Source organism: Rhinolophus sinicus, linkage group LG03, assembly GCF_036562045.2.
Source record: "Rhinolophus sinicus isolate RSC01 linkage group LG03, ASM3656204v1, whole genome shotgun sequence".
NCBI lineage: Eukaryota > Metazoa > Chordata > Mammalia > Chiroptera > Rhinolophidae > Rhinolophus > Rhinolophus sinicus.
In genome coordinates, this window is record NC_133753.1 from 41,385,436 (window position 1) to 41,404,388 (window position 18,953).

General features: G+C 42.6%; 1 protein-coding gene across 8 annotated transcripts in view; it reads left to right on the forward strand.

The window, feature by feature from the left end:
• The first annotated feature begins 14 nt into the window (after positions 1-14).
• The window catches only part of TRIM9 (tripartite motif containing 9), a 104,552-nt gene continuing 85,613 nt past the window's right edge, over positions 15-18,953 (forward strand). For 6 of the 8 annotated variants that reach the window (XM_019725679.2, XM_019725681.2, XM_019725682.2 and 3 more), the window contains exon 1: positions 15-1,616. In XM_019725679.2, the coding sequence (XP_019581238.1) occupies positions 795-1,616 (822 nt within the window). In that variant the 5' untranslated portion in view covers positions 15-794. The remainder of the gene's footprint in view (positions 1,617-18,953) is intronic. The other 2 variants (XM_019725680.2, XM_074327480.1) reach the window with 1 other exon arrangement.

Consider the following 18,953-nt stretch of genomic DNA (forward strand, 5'->3'; position numbering starts at 1 on the left):
AGGGAGCCGATACCATTAGACATCAGGGAGTGAGAGGGAAAGACGCGAAGAGGCTCTTGCCAGGGCTCCTGCACGGCGCCCTCAAAGTCCCGGAATGGGAGCGCCAGGGGCAAGCTTCAGCGGGTTCATGAGGAGGACAAAAGCCCGGCTGCCACACAGAAACGTAGGCCTGAGTGAGGACCAGTCAAGGCTGCCAGCAGCGGAAGGATAAGGTCGGCGCAGAGACCATAGCTGGAAGCCAAACGCAGACTGCTGGCGAGAAGCACCAGCCCCCTCCGCCAGCCCACTCGCTGCGCGGAGGGGTTTCTCACGCCCCCTGCTCCTGGGTGACTGCACCGGAGGTCGGAAGGAAGGGGGGCGAGGGATGAGTCATCCCGCCTAATACCTTCTTCCGGGTCCCTTCGCCAACGCACGCCAGCCCCCTCCCGAGATCATGCAGCGGGGAGCAAAGACTCCGCTCATCCTCAGTCCTCCACCAAACCCCCTGTGGCCTGCGGAGGAGAGGAGAAGAACGGGGCGTGTGGCCAATGAGAGCTTCGCTCTGTCGCTGCCGACCAATAGGCGGGACCTAGGCGGGCAGGAGGGGGCGGTCCTGGGGTGGCGCTCAGCGCCGCGGTGCTGTAGCTCACCGAGAGCGGTTCACAGGGAGTCCGCGCCTCAGCTACGCGAAGAGGCGCCGCCGCTGCCAGCGCCGCCGCTGCTGGCCAAGGTGCTGGACACGACAGGCCGGTGGCCACCTCGCCAGCTCAGCCACCCGTTGCAGCCGCCGCTGCCTTGCTCCCAGCCGGGTCCCCATGGAAGAGATGGAAGAAGAGTTAAAATGCCCCGTGTGCGGGTCCTTCTATCGGGAGCCCATCATCCTGCCCTGCTCTCACAATTTATGTCAGGCGTGCGCCCGCAACATCCTGGTGCAAACCCCGGAGTCTGAGTCCCCCCAGAGCCGTCGGGCCTCAGGCTCCGGTGTCTCCGACTATGACTACCTGGACCTGGACAAGATGAGCCTGTACAGCGAGGCGGACAGCGGCTATGGCTCCTACGGGGGTTTCGCCAGCGCCCCCACTACCCCGTGCCAGAAGTCCCCCAACGGCGTCCGCGTGTTCCCCCCGGCTATGCCTCCACCGGCCACCCACCTGTCACCGGCCTTGGCCCCAGTGCCCCGCAACTCCTGTATCACCTGCCCCCAGTGCCACCGCAGCCTCATCCTAGACGACCGGGGGCTCCGCGGCTTCCCCAAGAACCGCGTCCTGGAAGGGGTAATTGACCGCTACCAGCAGAGCAAAGCCGCGGCTCTCAAGTGCCAGCTCTGCGAGAAGGCGCCCAAGGAGGCTACTGTCATGTGCGAACAGTGCGATGTCTTCTACTGCGATCCGTGCCGCTTGCGCTGCCACCCGCCCCGGGGGCCCCTAGCCAAGCACCGCCTGGTGCCCCCGGCCCAGGGCCGCGTGAGCCGACGGCTGAGCCCGCGCAAGGTTTCCACCTGCACAGACCACGAGCTTGAGAATCACAGCATGTACTGCGTGCAGTGCAAGATGCCCGTGTGCTACCAGTGCTTGGAGGAAGGCAAACACTCCAGCCACGAAGTCAAGGCTCTGGGGGCCATGTGGAAACTGCACAAGGTGAGTCCTAAGAAAACCCTGCCCTAACTCCCCGCGCCTCCGATCCTCCGGTTTTGCAGCATAAAGTCTTCTTTTGCGCACAGTGCATCCCAGCTGGGGCGCAATGCAGGTGCCTACATTTGCTTCCCCCGTATGGTGCATTGCAGGAATCGCAGGGTGATCTTAAACCGCGTACTGGGGAGTTGACTGTCCCCACAGAGTTGTTGCGGGGGTGCCTTAGAGCAGGTCTCCCCGGGCGCGCAGCTTGCGAGGTAGGCGCAGGGCGCCCCCTCTTCGCTGCAGAGGTGCAGCCCGCGGCTGAGGGCCAGCATGCAGGAAAGCGCTGCGTAACTGGGTAGAGCGGCGCTACTGCCCTAGTAGGCCGACAGTGCCCCTCCAAGGCCGACAGTGCCCCTCCAGAGCAGAGCTGGCTGCTGGGCTCTGGCCGCGGTGCTCCAGGAGATGGTGGGGGAGGTTGGGTGGTGCGGCCCGCCGGGGGCTGGAGCTGTTAGGCAGGCGCGGTGAGTCACCGCCTGGGCGGGAGAAACGCGGCGGGAGGAATATTGATGAGTTAGCGCTGGCCCAGACCCTGCGAACCAGCTAGAGGGGTTGCGGGTCGAGGTGCTATGCTCTCAGGAGGCAGAGGAGTGGGGTGGGGAAATCCTATGGTCGCCTTGGCAACACGGCTTGCAGGCTGCTATCTTAATCCTCCCGGAGGGGACCTGTGGCTGGAATACGTAGCAGCAGGACCGAAGGTTTCTGCGTGGTCGAGGCCTGAAAGCTAGGTAGGAGTGTCTTCCCGGGTAACCCCTCCTCCCAAACACCCACACACCTATTTGTCTGGGAATCAACCCTTTTCCTCTTTCAGGAGTTGTCTGTGCAGACTTTCAGACACCTGTTACCAGATTTATCTTTCCGGTCTTTTCTGATGGCGCCTACACCAAAGCTTGCTTCAGGAAAAGTGCCTTTAACGTTGTAGGTCATGCCACGCCTCTACTCAAAATCCTCCAATCACCCCCCTTGTTTCTCAGGCAGTCCTTAGAAGGGTCCATCAGGACCTACGGGACCTGTTCCTCTTTGGCCTCATCAACCTCGTTTCCTCCCACTCATTCTCTCTGCTCCAGCCACAATGTCCCTCTTGCTGTTCCACAACCAACACCAGGCACCTCTGGCCCCAGTGCCTTTGCATTGATGTTCCGTCCACCTGTGATGCTCTTCCTCAAAATCTCATATACATATCCAATTGGCTCACTCTCTCGCCTCCTTCAGATCTTTGCTCAGATGTCTTCTTTGCCACAATTGCTGACTTTCCTGACCACAATTGCTGCCACTCACCTCAGACACTCCTTAGTTCCCTCCCTGCTTTTTCTCAATAGTAGTTACCACTACCTGGCATGCTATATAGTTTACTGATCATGTTTTTTTGTATATCTATTGCTTCCCTCCCCGCCCCCCCCACTGGAAAATAAGCTTCAAGGGGAAAGAGATCTTTATGTTATGCCCATATGCTTGGAAGGAAGGGAACCACTCTTGAGATGTACATAAATTTGACTTCTACTTGTTAAATAATCCACTTAGTTGGGGGTGTGAAGGGCAGGGCAGGAGTTTAGGGTTCTTGTAGGGAGGGTTTCTTCACATCATTTAATTGTAAGCCTAAGGATAAGGCAGGCAGTAAAGATGGTGTTCAGGCATTCCCTGGAGACTGGAAAGGCTAGCTGTTAAGAGAGGCCATTGATATTTACAGAGAGAAAAAAAAAATCACCATTTTCAGCAATCAGGAAGGTTTTCTCAACTCAATATTAATTGAATGTGATTCATGTTTACAGTCATTTGTGTTCTTATATATAACCTGTTAAACCATATTAGTCCTAGTGGAGATTTAATTCTGCACAAAGTTGAGCCCTACAAGGTACATGCCACTATTTTGAAAATGCTTCAATTTAATTTTTTTAGGTTACACTTAATTTGGACAGTTTTTAAAAATTTAGTTCATGGCCAACTGTTATTTCATTTTATGATATCACTCTTAAACAGTCAACTATAGCCTATGTTGAATTGCCGGACAAAACTATTCTTGGAACAAAGAAATTAATCACCCTGTCTGGAAAAAGAACTTAGAGCCACACACTAATTATGATGGTCAAACCACAGCATTATTTTTCTGTGAAGAAGAGCCTATACTTCATTGGTTAAGACTAAAAGCAACCTTTAAATCTGTCTAGCCCCAAGTAGCTTTGAAATGTTAAACCATTTGTTTTATCAGTAATGAAAGTGTAAGTAGACACTGTGGTGTGGACTTGTTTGAAATTTGGATGTCTGCCAAAAAAGAATAATATTCAAGCTCTTCAGACATGACATAAGTAGGCTAGCAAGGTTATGTTGGTTTATTAAAAAAAAACACAAAACATTTCTTCCCTGATCTTTTGCACATTTCTTCCAAAATAGTAAGTAGATATAATTTTGTTTTGTCAATATCAGGATTATTAAACTTCCAAGAAAAAATAAGGCAGAAGGATGGCAGATTTTAACATTCACTTATCATGTGTTACATGAAAAACAAACATTACTCCCCCACCTTATCTCCTTAATATGGCAGTAAATGGTAAACGCTGGATTTTCTCATACACTCTATTTATGTTCTAGTTAATGATACTTCTAGCTTTACAAAAGGTCATGAGCCAGAATTTTTATGCCCTTCAAAATATAGGAGAGAACAAAGAATTACCCTAGGTAATTCTCCTAAAGTTGGGCAGGTAGTTGTTAACACAGGTGATTATTAGACCTGAACGTTGTCATTACTATTCTACCATATTAATTAGCCATTTCTAGTGATAAAGAAAATCCTGTGAATAAATCTTTTCCTTGGGCACTAAGTTATTATCTTACACACTCAGGACAAAATGTCTGAAGTTAATTTTTTAAGTGATTTTAAAAACAACTGGTTAACATTCATTAGTTGTCAATTGACCAAATTAAAATAGTTTTCAGATATATATGGCCTTCAAAAATCCATCAAAAATAATGCATGAAGTGGCCTTATAAAATATCTGGTAACAGTTTTTATTTAGTATCAGCATTTGCTATATTCCTTTATCCAACTTTGGTTGGTATAAAGAATTGCTACACACAAAAAAAATGATTTTGTAGACACTGTCAAATAGACAATTGGAATAATTGTTATTGCTTTGTAATTTCAACAATTCACGTTCCTAAATCTAACATTATCCTTGAATTCCTAGTGTGTTTTCTCCATCATTGAATCAATAATATATTTGTAACCGTTCTTTTGTGTTTGTGCTTTTGAACAAGGATTTTGTTTTCCTTTGTATCCTAAACACCTAACTATTGATTCTGAATCTGGTCTCAAGTGTTATTTCTTAGCTTCTTTTTTTAATGAAGATTTGCAATTTAAACACTTTAAAATGAACTATCAGTTGTTATGCTTTTATTTTCAAAATATTCTGGAAAAAAATTGCTTTGTACTGTGGTGACATTGCATCAAGTATGTCTGTAGCAAAATGTGTTATTTAATGTAACTAAAATAATCAGTTAACTATATATCAACAGTAAACACAATATAATCTAGGTGTTCCTGTGGTAAATAGAACAGATACATCTGTTCATGTTTTTTAATTTTTAAAAAATTTACCTCTAGTACAATCAGAACATTCTGTGTGCAATGTAAACATTCTTAGAAGTATTAAGGAGAATGTACAGAGACATAAATTGTTCCTCTTTGTACTGAGACATAATGGAAAGAACTCGATGACGGGAGATCTGGGTTCCAGACCTGGTGCTGCCACTTGCTTGCTGGTAATGTTAAGCAAGTCTCATAAGCAATCTGTGCTTCACTAACCCACAAGGATGTAAAGGAGCTAAAACTATATTTGTGAAGGTACTTTGAAAAAATAATGTAAACATTTGTAACTTACTGATTTCAGTTTGCCCCAAGAGAAAGTTTTTGCATAAAACAGAAGTTATGGTCTGACTATTCAACAAATACTACATGAAAATCTCATCCCCCAGGTTGGGGTATTTTGCTTCTTTCAAAGCACAGAGTGCAGTACAAAGGCTACTCTGGAAAGTGGCCTAAAAAAGTGAACTACATCTTTATAGGTCCATAGAGAGTACTCAGTTGAATTAAACTCAGGGAATAAGAATGCCGCACAAAGACTTATTTATGTATTAAACAAATGTATCTTTTTCAATAACAAAGCTACAATGATAACTGATATGACTCTATTTTTTTCAGATTTTCCAGTAAAGATATTGGTATCAATTTGAAGTTTTGGAAATTGTTCTTTCTGTATATGCCATGAAAATATGCTGTTAATTAGAATTTCAGGTCAAATCACAGTTTGTATAAAGTAACAGAAAATGATCACAGCCATCTGTTATTAAGTAAGAAGATAAGGCATAGGCAAAACTTACCTTTACCATCAGTACTCCTACAACACATTGCATTTCTTTCACCTAAAACCTTTTCAAAGTGTGTATGCATATAACTTAACGTTGACACCGAGATAGCATTCATTACAAGATTAAGAACAAAATAGTTTTAAATAATATCATTTTTATCAGTTTTATCAGGGATTGTTGGTTGTAAGGAACAGAAACCCACTTAGGTGATCTCAGAGGAATTCATGAGAAATTAAACAAAATCAACTCACAAGGAGAATGGAACTAGAAAGGTAGAAACTAAGTTCTCTCTGTATCAGTCAGTTTGGACTAAGTTATCCTGCAGTAACAATTTCCAGATCTCAATGAATTACAAAAACAGCACCTAATTTCCTTCTCATGTCGATATCTCAGCTATGGCCATCCTCCACATCCTCCTTATTTTTGAACTTAGGCTGAAAGAGAATATTTGGGATATGCCAACCTTATGACAGTGGAAAGAGAGCAAAGCAGAACCACTCACTGTCACTTAAAGGTTCTACTCAGGTGTGACATGTCACTTCGATTTATATTCCATTGGCTAAGACAAGTCATGTGGTCAAACTTGATGTTCATGTTTCAGGAATTACATTTGTGGGGACAGAGTCCCAGAGCGCAGTTTCCAGGCTCTCAACCTCATATGGAAAGGTGCTGGCTCGGGTAGTGGATGGCCATCAGGTGTGACTAGTTGGCCATCAGCCATTACCGGTTAGCCATTAGCCACTAATACAACTGCTGTGGCTACGTGGGTTGGTTGGTTGGCAGGCAGGCAGAAAAGCAGACAGAGGATTGTGGATCCTACTCCCTGTGCCTCACCTGGCCACCAGCGAGACGGATGCAGGAAGACTGCTTATTGGGGTACTGGCGGATGTTTGCTTTTGTGTCTCCAACCCAGCCGCCAGCGAGAATATAGTGGTATGACTCCCCTATCTATGGCTCTGTGGGTGTTCCTTTTGGCCTCACCATATCCTGCATGACCAGAGTCCCTGCATGACAACATTCTTTCAACAGAGAAAGGCACAAGAGAGGAGTACTGTAGAGTTGGGTAGAGAATATTTTGAACAAACAGTACAATCTACCACATGCTTAGCTCTCCCATTCTCTGTTTCGCTCTCTTGGATGGGTCTCCTTAGCCTGTACAAGGCCCAACATGACTCCTCCAGCCCAACTCAGCATGACATTTCAGTTCAAGTGTCCACTGTCATCTAACTAGTGACTCTGTGTCTCTTCGTTTACATTTTCAAGTTTAGAAAAAGAATCTGATTGGCTCAGCTTGAGTCAGGTGTTTAGTGATGATTGTCTGGCTCATGGTGCCACCCCTTTGGTCAGGTGGGTGCAGAAGACTAGGCACTGACCTCAGGTGCAAAACTTAAGAGGCCACCAAAAACTCAGTATAAAAAAAATATTGTAATTCAATATCTTAAAAATAAAGATGAATGTAAAAAGAATCCACAAGGAGCAAAATATCAACATTTTAAATAAAGACAGGATCAGTAACAGTGCCATGCTGAGCTGTACTGTGGCCTGAGTCAAAAGGAAACATCAGTAATATTGATCCTGTCTTTGTTTACAATTTTGATCTTTGTTCACCCTAGATTTTTTTTTGCATTGATACTTATTTTTTTTAAATATTGCATTAAAATATTATATATGTTGATTACTGAGGTTTTTGGCATCCCCTTCAATTCTGCACTGAGGAGAGTGTCTCCCTCACTCACACTAACCCTGGCCCTGATAAAGACTCACTTGATGCAGACCTGGGTCCTACTGTCACCCTTCAGCAAGTGGACAGCCCAGAGCAGAAAGCCTTGGAGAGCAATAGGGCCAATGAGGCACTAGCAAGCACCTCTTGTACAGTCTAAGAGAAAGGCATTCCGAGTACAGAATAAAGAAAGCCCTTTTACTCTGCCTAGATCTTCTGCATTTTAGCTACAACAATTTCTTGAGCTGCTTGGGAAGGGAAGCAATAGAGTTGATGATGATGGAAAAGAAAACACAAGTAGAGAGAACACTGGCAGCTGTAGCTCAGTGTGCTTCCTGTCCCAGCAATGCTCCCACCACCAAGTGGTTTGTGCGAATGCTCCTATTACTATTCTGTCTTAGGTGACTGTGGCCACATCAGAGCTAAGTGGTCCCTCACTTCGCTTGTGTAGAAGTAAAGGAAGGAGGGCAGAAGGTGCCCAACGTGATTTCGCAATGACTTTCTTTGGCTACCTCTTTTAAAGTATGTAGGTGGGTTGGGAGTGGGAGGAAAATAAAATCATATAGTTTCATTCTAATAATGCCATGTATTTGTTAAAAGATAAGAGCTTTAGTAGCCGTGGAGTTTAGTAGTCTGTCTATTCATCCGTTGAGAGCCTTAGGTTGTGGAAACGTTTGGAGTACCACGCAAGTTTGGGAAACAGGATCGCAGACAATGATTAGCCAATATGTCAGTAAGGAGGTTAAGTGTTCTTAATTTCTTGTGTAGGCAGATTAGACTACTCTAAAATTCCAGCCTCTAGATAAATGTCCCTAATAAGCCTACTTAAATCTTATGTTAATTCTTGAAACAGATATTAAAGTCAAAGACAAAGAGGTTAAAAACAATTAATATAAGGCTTTGTAGTATTTACATGCATACGTTGAATATAAATTGACTTGGACATATGCTGCTTCCCTTTCTATTGTAAATAACTCTTAAAAATGATTTTAGATGTCAGTAATACTAATATAATTAAAAATAACTGTGCGGATCTACTTTGGACAACTTTCAGGTTCTGTACACATGATGCTAAATGACTAGCTTACTTGAGTTTTTCATTAAGTTGTGGCGAACAGAAATAGATTGTTTTTAAAGTACTTTTGATAAAGCAAAAAAAGACAAGCAAAAAAAAGGTTAAAATTCTAAGTTGCTCCTTAGAGGGACAACATAGCACAACAATTTGTGAAAATGAATGGAGTAGTGCTTTGCCTGTTACATTCCAGGCTCTGCTAATATTTTCATATTGACATTCAGGATCAGTTTTTAACCATGAAGAAAAGTTAGCTATAAAATGGCCGCCAGCTGTGTAACTAGATCATCAGAGACCTACTAGGTTTTGTCAACAGTATGTTCAATTCATCCCAAAGCACATCTCACAGCCAAAAACATTTTCTGGGGTGTTCTCACAGCTGTTTCATCCCCAAACTTAAACTGGCCCCCTGCCTTACACTGAGAACTGTTTCAGAGTGAGAGTACTCAGAAAACAATCCAATATGAATGCTCAGCATGCACTTGACATCATCATCAGGGAAATCATCACAGTGTCTACTCCTGTTTGGCCATGGCTTTGCCATCTTTTTAACTTCTCTGATTTACAGTGCAGCATGTTGGCCACGAATCTAGTCCTAGTCCCTTCTGCCTACGTTGTCTCTTCCTTCCTGACTTGCATGGCCTTCCAGCTGCCCCACCGCGCCCTTTCCTCCTGTCCACCACCACCTGCCCACCACCAGTGTCTTAGACCAGACCTTCAGATCACCCAGCTAAGCTTGCCAAGCCCCGCTCAGATGAGCCGAACTTGACCCCTCTGGCCCAGACCAGCCCGCCAACCGGGAACCAAATGCTGCTCCCATTACATAGAGTTACCACTGCCCCAGCAGCACCCCCGCCTCAACTGGGTTTGATTATAGACACACTGTTGAACTGCAGAAAGAGAGTTTTCTTCATTTTGACTGATTTATTTTAAACTGAAAAGCAAGAAAACGTCTCTTGAGTTTCTAGTCATGAATAAATAAACATCACTGACTTTTCTCTCCTCTTCATGTGCCCCATCTCTAGAGACTCATCCACCCCATGGTTACAACTCCCACTTGTACCCCAATGTCTGAAACAGATCTCGTAATCTCAGTCCCCTTCCCTTTCGCTGTGTGGTCCCAAGCTTTCCTCTGTCTTCTATCCACCCACCTCCATAGCTCCCATCTCTGTGCTCTAACACGAACATGCTCCCACTGTATTCTAAGTGCCTATGTTAGAATCTCCCACTTGACCCTAATAACTCAGTCATGGACTGTTTCTGAAATGTCTTTATTTCCCCCATTTCTGCACTTAGTAGATGTTAGAAAAAGGTTTGTTTAGTGAAGAAAAGAATTAGTAGGAAGATTAATGATTAGCAACATGTCCCAGTATTTTGTTTCTCATAGTAGCCTGACAGTAATCATTAAATTAAAAAATCTGCATTTTATAATTTTTGCTAAAAAGGTACTGAACACTTGGTATGTGTCAGGAACTGTTCTAAGCCCTTTACAGGCACTTTGTCATTTCATCTTCAGAATTCACACATCCTCCTCTGAGAAAACTGGGGCACAGAGAGATTCTAAAGTCATACCAGTTGTAAGTGGCAGAACCAGGGTTGGAATCCAGGTTGTCTGAATCCAGAGCTCATGGATTTAACTGCTATTCTGTGCTACCAGCTGATAATCATAGGAAATATATGACCTATAAAGCACAGTTTTATGGTTTTATGCATTACAATGGCATAATTGAGATCTTTTAGTTCTCATGTATGGAAATTCTGAGAAATTAAAAGTCATTTGTCTCCTAAGTCTTGTGACAAAATAAGTTTAAAGAGGAAAGTACAGGACAGAAAGAAGGGAGAGACATGCTGAGTATTCCATAAACCAGATCACTGGAGGGGCACTGAGAACGCCAGATTCTCTTATGAGAGGTCCATCCTGCCTCCTTGTCAGAACCCAGCAAGCAACAGATGGGCAGTAAGGTCCTATCAGCTCAGCCATGGATTCGTTATCCTTCTTCTAACAAAATAATCATCTTAAAATTGATAGACAGAAATGACATAAAAGAATAAGTAGGAGGGTTTTTTTGACATTTTTAAGTATCTTTATTTCTGCAGCTCTAAAACATTTATAAGTCTATCTGGGAAAACATAAAAATATGTTTAAACCTGTAAGTAGGTATCTGCTGTATGTTTACCATCAGTTTTTTTCTTGTACCTTTTGCCAAGGTGGTTGAAGGAAAATACGTGTATTCCTGTTTAAGAATATATGCCTGACCCGCCTTTTACCATAAATTTAAAAAGGACTATGTGAATTGGAAAAGCCTATTGTTTAAGATTGGATTTAAGCACTGTCAAATAAAATTGTTTTTTCATAAGCCTTACATAGGACCAGGATGTGGGTTTTATACTAATAGCTCTGGTCAAAGAAGAAACTGTTCCTTAAAGTAAAATGCTAAATATTGTTGTTTGGTGTGGGATTCGCGACCTTTGTTCATTAGCCAGTACACGTCGATGGTTAACGCTCATCTACAGCTGATTTATTCATGTGAAGCTGACTTTCCAGCCAGATAGCATCAATTCAGCTTTATTGAGATTTTTATTTATCCTCTCTTTACTCTTACTTTGCTTGCAGCTTGCATTTTAAGAAGCAACTGTTTGACACCAAATACTTATCACTGTTTCCCACGCTCTAAGAAAAACCTGTGAGGGGGCCAGACTATTCTCACCTGTGCTGTACATCGGTCTAAGACATTATCTAGTCTATGAACAAGGCAGGTTGAAGAGAGAAATAAATGTAAATATGGGGGGGGGGGCGTTAAACAGTTTCTACCTAAGGCTTTTTTATTTTGGAGGGAGCAAGTGCTTGCCAGATCAGTTATACACAGGTTCAACTGTAATTGCAACTCACCAACAGCTTAAGGGAAATGACTATAACATAATCTATCATTTTTTGATCGTCTATACTTTACTTTTCATCAGTGCCAATAACCAACGGCTGATTTTACTACAGATGTGCATAGTCTACTACGTAGTGGTACTGGTGATATTCACGTCATCACCCAGACACACCAATTCATGAAATTGATAAAATGGTGTCACTTATGCTCTGCTATCCCCCACCCCTGACGTGTATGAAATGTTATCCCAAGAGCATTAGTCACATAAAATCAAGTATAAAATTGGACTTCCATCCAAACTAATAAATCTTACATGGCACAGATAAGTCTGTGGTGCTTTTAACAAGCAGTTGTTATTGATATTATTGATCATCAATCATCTGGCCAAGACTTTGCAAAGAAATATGATGAACACCTTTCAGCACACAATCCATGCAGTATGAAGAAGCTTGATGTTTACATTCAATTTGTGTTATCTGGCTATCTTCTGCCATTATGGAAGTGAATCTGACATTGGTGGAATTAAAACATTATTCAGTATGAAATAAAATTTTCTCTATTTTCTACTTTGAGGACCAAGAAATATAGTATATAAAAACTTGTATGAGCTCTGAATTTCCAAGCTGACTTCAGCCAGCACAATAAGGGTACAGAAGGTAATTACCATTCCCTTACATTTCAAAATTGGTACCTTTACACCTAGATTAGGATGTGGATTTCTGAGTCCTCTGGTCACTACACATACAAATTTTGTAGAAAAGTTTGAATTGCTAGTGAGGTCCTGCTATGTAAATACAAAACATGTTACTAAAACTATTAGTATTAACTGATAAAATCAACACACAAATATTTTACATGAATTTTAAAAACCATAAAGCCAAAGAAGAATTTAATGCTTTTTAGCATTGAGAATATCCTTGATTCTTGTTTTCCATAAAGGCTGCTCCATTTTACATTTCTACCAGCAATGTATAAGGGTTCCAATTTCTCCAAAGCCTCCCCAACACTTGTTATTGTCCGTCCTTTTGATAAGACTCATCCCAGTGGATGTGAAGTGGTGTTTCAGTGTGGTTTTGATTTGCAATTCCCTAATGACTAGTGATATTGAGCACCTTTTCATATGTCTGTTGGCTATTTTTATATCTTTTTTAGAGAAATGTCTGTTCAAAAGCTTTGCCCGTTTTTAAATTGCGTTACTTCTCTTTTAATGTTGAGTTATAAGAGTTATTTTTATATTCTGGGCGCTCACTTTTAAAATGGAAGGGACAGAGATGTGAGCCTCTCATCTCTCAGAGATACTTACAGGAAATAAAAAGTAGATACAGAGCTGAGCGTAAGGAAAAACTTGTCAAGACTGGCCCACCAGAATTCTCTATTGCGAATTCCTTGCCCAGAGACCTTTATTAGTCGGTTCTGAGGCAAAACTTGAATAAGCTCTGCCAGAATTGGCTCCTGACAAATAGAAAACATGGAAAAGTTCAGGAGGGGAGAATAATTTAGTTATCAAAGTCCCTGGGTGTGGTGGCTGTGCCTCCTTCTTACTTCAAGTTCCACTTCTCCTGACTTCGATAATGCAGTACAGTATGATAAACCTCCAGTGGTGCTATGTTTTCTGTTACTTACAGGCTACCACTGTGGTATTCAAAAAAGTCACTGTAGGGTGTCAAGATGGTAGCTTCATTTGCTACATTTAAGAGTTATAAATAGATAGAAGGGACACTGGGTCTTTGAGATCATTTGCCCAACCTCCAAAGTCAGAAAAATAAATCCCAGAACACTTCAGTAAGTTACCAACATCACACAGTACATATTACCAAAACAATTTTGATCTCTTAGAACTTATATTAGGAATTATGATCAGCCAAGGACCCATTTTCAGTGGCTTCTATGTGAGTGGGTGTGAGTGGGTGTGTGTTCAGTGAAGCTCAACTGAAACATTAATTCTCTCTTTTGGAGGCTCTCCTGTGCCCCCAAATATAATCACAACTTTTTTTTCTATACTCCTGACCACAACTATCAAAGTTTACCTTCACCTTGTTACTCTCTCTTTAAGGGAAAATTATATATGTCTATACAATTGAATAATGTTACTTCATTGTAAGTAAGATTTTATTTTTTTAACATTGGCCTTCAGTATTTGCTCGAAGGATAGATCTAATGGTAGGAGTTTCAGCATGAGGCTGGAAAAGGAAGAATTTATAAAGATTAGGTTTGCCTTTGTCCCTTACACAGGGAGAGCTGCTATGTTACAGCATGGCTGTCCCCTTGGATTGGCTGTCTGACTGGCTCCTGCTCTAGCCAAAACCACAAAAGAAGTTTATGGGATGAAGCAAGAGGGTCCGTTGCCTCTCCCCTGCTGGTGCACTACTTGCCAGCTTTTGTTGGCTCCTTACTGACCACCAGTACTCTGCAGTCCTCCCCTCTGCCTCTGGTCTCTTGTGAATCTTCTGTGTGTAAGCCCTGATTTGGTTCCAATATATGTGCCTTCTTTCCTACTCATCTCCGTGCTTTGTTCTGATTAGTGTGTGTCTGGTCTGCTCATGCAGCTCCAGAACCTTGACCAGCAACTTCTGGGGAGTCTCTCTGTCCAGTACATCTGGCTTGTGCAGATTCGGCCTCCAGCCTGACACTGGCTTCCCAGCCCTGGCTTCCTTCTCAGTGAAGGTCCAAGTGTTCCCAGCTCCTCAAACCCTATCTCATGGGCGGCACCTTCAGGGCTGGCACTGATCCCAACGAGAGCTCACTGTAACGTAGTTGGCTGATCACCTGTAATATTAAAATAAGATTATAACGTACATATCTGGGCTGTATGAAAATGTACTCACATAACTCTTCTCTTTTGAAAGATGCCATAAAATGCTTTAACTACACACAAACACAGAATCCATTGACGTATAGCCACTACTGAAATGAAATATGGTGGCTATTTGGTAGAACTTGGAAGCTCTGCTTATATTGAGGACAAGAAGTACAGAATAATTTATAAATTTCATCTGCTAAGCAGAGAAGGGGTGATTTAGTAGGTAGACTGTTATTACCCAATTTGGAAGCTAGCCAAAGACTGGTCAATTATTCTCTTCTGAGTGGAGCCAAATAGTTCAATTATATTATAGTTTGAGTCCTTTCAAGTCTTCTGTTTACTTTTATGAGAACAAAGTCATCAATTTACCATTTGCATTATTTAATTTGCATATTATGATGGCTTTTGGGTTATGGGCAGTTATCAACTTTTCTAAAACTGTACAAAAGGTCATTATTGTGAGATACAGCCATCAAAACTTAATGCAGTATTTTTAGAGAAATTCTTTAATTAGTATGTCTGAAGGGCTTGGTATAAAATTTACATAAATACTAGATTTGAAAATCAATTTCATTTAGTATTTGTTTACATGTCCTGATTTTCTTCAGGGATTAAATTATATTTATCAGTGGTATGCTAAACCCACTACATTCCTTCCTGTCATACTGTTCTTTAATCTTCCCAGCCATGCCAAGGGATTTAGATGATCTGTATTCAGGGCTCCATCCTCACTATAACTACCTCAAGGCCCTGTGTGGGTGGGTGGGGCTTTTCCAGTTGATACAGATTCAGGATACTGACGGTAGAGCATGAGACCACCCGCTGTTTAGCCAGTATGGAGCTCCCGTTTTATTGAGCTGCTCAACTGCAGAAATTCACACAATAAGGGAGATTTCTAGTTTGATCACATAAACAGAGCATTTTTATATTCCCAGAAAGAGAACTGGTTCAATGGTTACACAGATAATGCTGTGTGACCATTTTAATTCCCAAGTACCGCAGAGAAGAACTAGTTCTTACAACAGATTAAAACCAAGGTCATGGAACAGCTAGAACAAGATTTGCTGTGTGAACTGTGCTATGAGATGTGATTTCCTATTGGTGTTTTGTCCACCACGAACTATTTCTTTGATTTAACACTGAGGACCATTAGAATTGGGTTAGGAGGACTCTGTGCAAATTGAAGCTGAGGCTGAGGGCCAGGACTTAAGTAAGACAGCTCATGGTCACCTTACCTGAAACCTTAAAATATCTTATTGAAACCACCATGTTACCTACAGGAAACATGAGACTCTGTCCTCCCCACTCCTAAAAAAAAATCAATCATGTATGTTATTGTGAAGTTGCCACATCAGTACCTTGTTGGCTGAGAGCAAATGATGACAGAATTTTGACACTATATATAAGCTAGGAGAATCTGAAATGCACAGCAGGATTTAGGTAACAGACAATAAAATAGTCAGGAGAAACAAGAAATAGAATGAGCATGGCAGAAATGCAAAAACTAGTCTCTAGTTTTTGCCTTTTATGGCAAGCACTAAAATGAGAATTAGGGCCAAAGAACTAGAGCCCAGTTGAAGAGGGCTTTTCATGATAAAGCTATAATGGGGACTGCCTACGTGGTATTGTGCAGCTTAGGGCCAGAAAAGCTGGGTTCTCTTCTTGGATCCACTATTATTCAGGCAGCACGATGGAGGGATTAAGAACGTGGGCCTCGAAGCTGACCCCCTGGGTGTAACCCCTGGCTTTTCTGCCATTTAGTTCTGTAAACTTGGGCAAGTCCCTTGGTTTTCTGTAAAATAAAGATAATAACCTCTAACAATTATGAGAATGAAAGGAATGGTAGACAAAAAGCCCTTGGAACAGAGCCTGGCCAGAATAAAGGCATGATTCATGTGAGCTAGTGTTACCTTTTAAATGGGGCTGGTAATTTCTGCCCAGACCCAGGATGGTGATAAGGCCTGGATGAAAGAATGATTATCTGAAAGCCTTTTATCATAAATCCAAGTTGTTGTTTTTCTTATTATTATGATTGTGCATCTATAGAGCTGGAGGGCTACGCAGATAATGGAGAAGACAGCTGAAACTCCTGTGATTGGTTCCCTTACATATCGGCCCCCACTGTGGGAATGAGGGAAAGTCAAGCAGCCACAGACATAGCGCTTTTCCCAGAGAGCCGTAGGATAAAGAAATGGGTAAGAAAAGAAGGTGCCGGAGAGAGAAAATTTTAGCAGGAGGTTAGGACAGTCCCTTAGAGTCATTCCTGACTTTGAGAACATATCATTCCATGAGAAAAGGGGGATAGTACACTGAGAAAGAGCCCAGGCGTTGGAGCCAGAAGAGGTCACCTTCTTCACTCATTTGAGTTTATCTTTGTCATTTAACCTTATCTGTGACTCTGTTTCCTCATCTGTGAAAACACCTTCCACCTCCTTGAATTGTAGAGCAGGCTCAATGAGATTGGTTTTGAAAAGTGCCTAGCATTAGCAGTCCTTCAATAATTAATAGCTTTTATTATTTGAAGATCATCCAATAATTTGTTTTGGTGCCCAGGTACTATTGTAGGTGCTGGGAAAACAGCAATGAAAAACAGAAAACAAATTTGAAAAATTCCTGGTCGCTAAATTAAAGTTTATATATGGAAACATTTCTTGAATTCTGGCTGTAATCCTCTTTTAGGTTATACATTCTTTGACAAGAGAGCACATGAACGATTTTTTGCATTCAGTGCATCTTGTACCAAATGAGGTAGAAATTGGGTGCATTAACCAGAGGTCTTCAGAGAATATAATAGAATCAATAGAATATATATAGCTATAGCTATAGATATATGATTTGTTATAAGGAATTGGCTCATGCGCTCAGGGCCTGAGAAGTCCCATGGTCTGCCATCTGCAAGCTGAAGACCCAGGCAAGCACCAGAGGAGCCAGTGGTAATAGCTAGTCAGAGAGCAGAAGACCAATTTCCCAGCTCACAAAGGCAGCCATAGAGAACAAATTCTCCCTTCCCCCATCTTTTTGTTTTATTCAGGGCCCCAGTGCATTGGATGATGACCATCCACACTGGGGAGAGCAATCTGCTTTACTCAGTCTACCGATAGAAATGCTAATCTCATCCAGAAACATCCTCACAGACACACCCAGAAATAATGTTTAAATATCCAGGCACCCTGTGATCCAGTAAGGTTGACACATAAAATAAACCATCACTTTGGGTTAGTTACGAGTTGGCCAAGAGCATGGAGAAATTCAGATAGATCAGACCCGGCCCCGCAAAGTCTTGAGAGTTGGGACAGCTCAGCCATCTGCATTGCCAAATGTTCCTCCTCAGAGCCTGCTGCAAGGCTTCCTGACTCCCACTCACCTGTGGGTGTTTGCACAGAATTCAGGCCGTGATATCTGAAGGGCAGCAAAAATGAGAAAAAATTGACAGGCAACAAACTGCTAAGGAAGTTTTCCAAAATGCAGCCCCAAGTGGGCATATGTTCCTTGAAAATTGTGTGGACCACATCATATTTTAAATGTAGCAGAGACATTTTCAATATAAAAATACCTTTAATATATATGCATTTTCGAATGTAAATATCTGTTGTAAAGTCACATTGCCCAGATTCCAGGACACAAACAGGTTAATAATGCCTCAAATTTTGTTTCTTAAAAATATAAAGAAAAAGAATGTTTAAAAAAAGAATTGTAAGATACATCCCAATTTCAAAAACATTAACATAGAATGAGAGTATGCAAAGGGGTCTCCATCAAGGAATTTGGAATGGCGGTGGCCAAGTATAATAGAAAAAGCAGGACACACAGGGTTAGAGCCCCTGTTCTGATCCTGTGTCCACCTCTTGGGGAACCTATTGATTGCTCAGGACCTCCAGCTTCTCATGTGTAGAATAAGGATGTAGGCTGAGATGAGCGCTAAGGTCCCAGTCAGGGGCAGATTTAATTGGGATCTAGATTCATTCATGTTTCTCGGGCTCAGTTCCTGACAAGAGTTTCTTGGATAAGCACTGTCTGCTACCTGTTGCGTGTGCCTTTGTAAGAGACACTTTAATTTTCCGTCTATCTCAAGTTTCTCAGTGGGGGCTTCAATATTTGGGGATCAAAGGAAGATAGACCAGGTAGCTGCAGCATCTTTCACTCGCCTTATTTTACCGTGGCAGTGGAGGTGCCCCAGGGGCTGCAGAGCTGTGTGAGAGGGAGGCTGACCATGAGGAGGCAGCGGAGTGGGGAGAAGAGAGCACGTGCTGCCCAGCTTTGAGCTCTGCTTCCAGCTCCTGGGTGAACAACCCACTGGTGGATCTGTAATGACCTGTCTACAGATTGCACTCATTGTCTCTTAAGTGCAGAGAAAGAAAAGGGCTGGCAGAGGGGTGGTCCAGAAGGAATGAAAAAGCTGTTTTGGACTATTTACTTCCTAAAATGAGAAGTAAGATATGACTGGGAGAGATAAGAGATGGAAACAAAG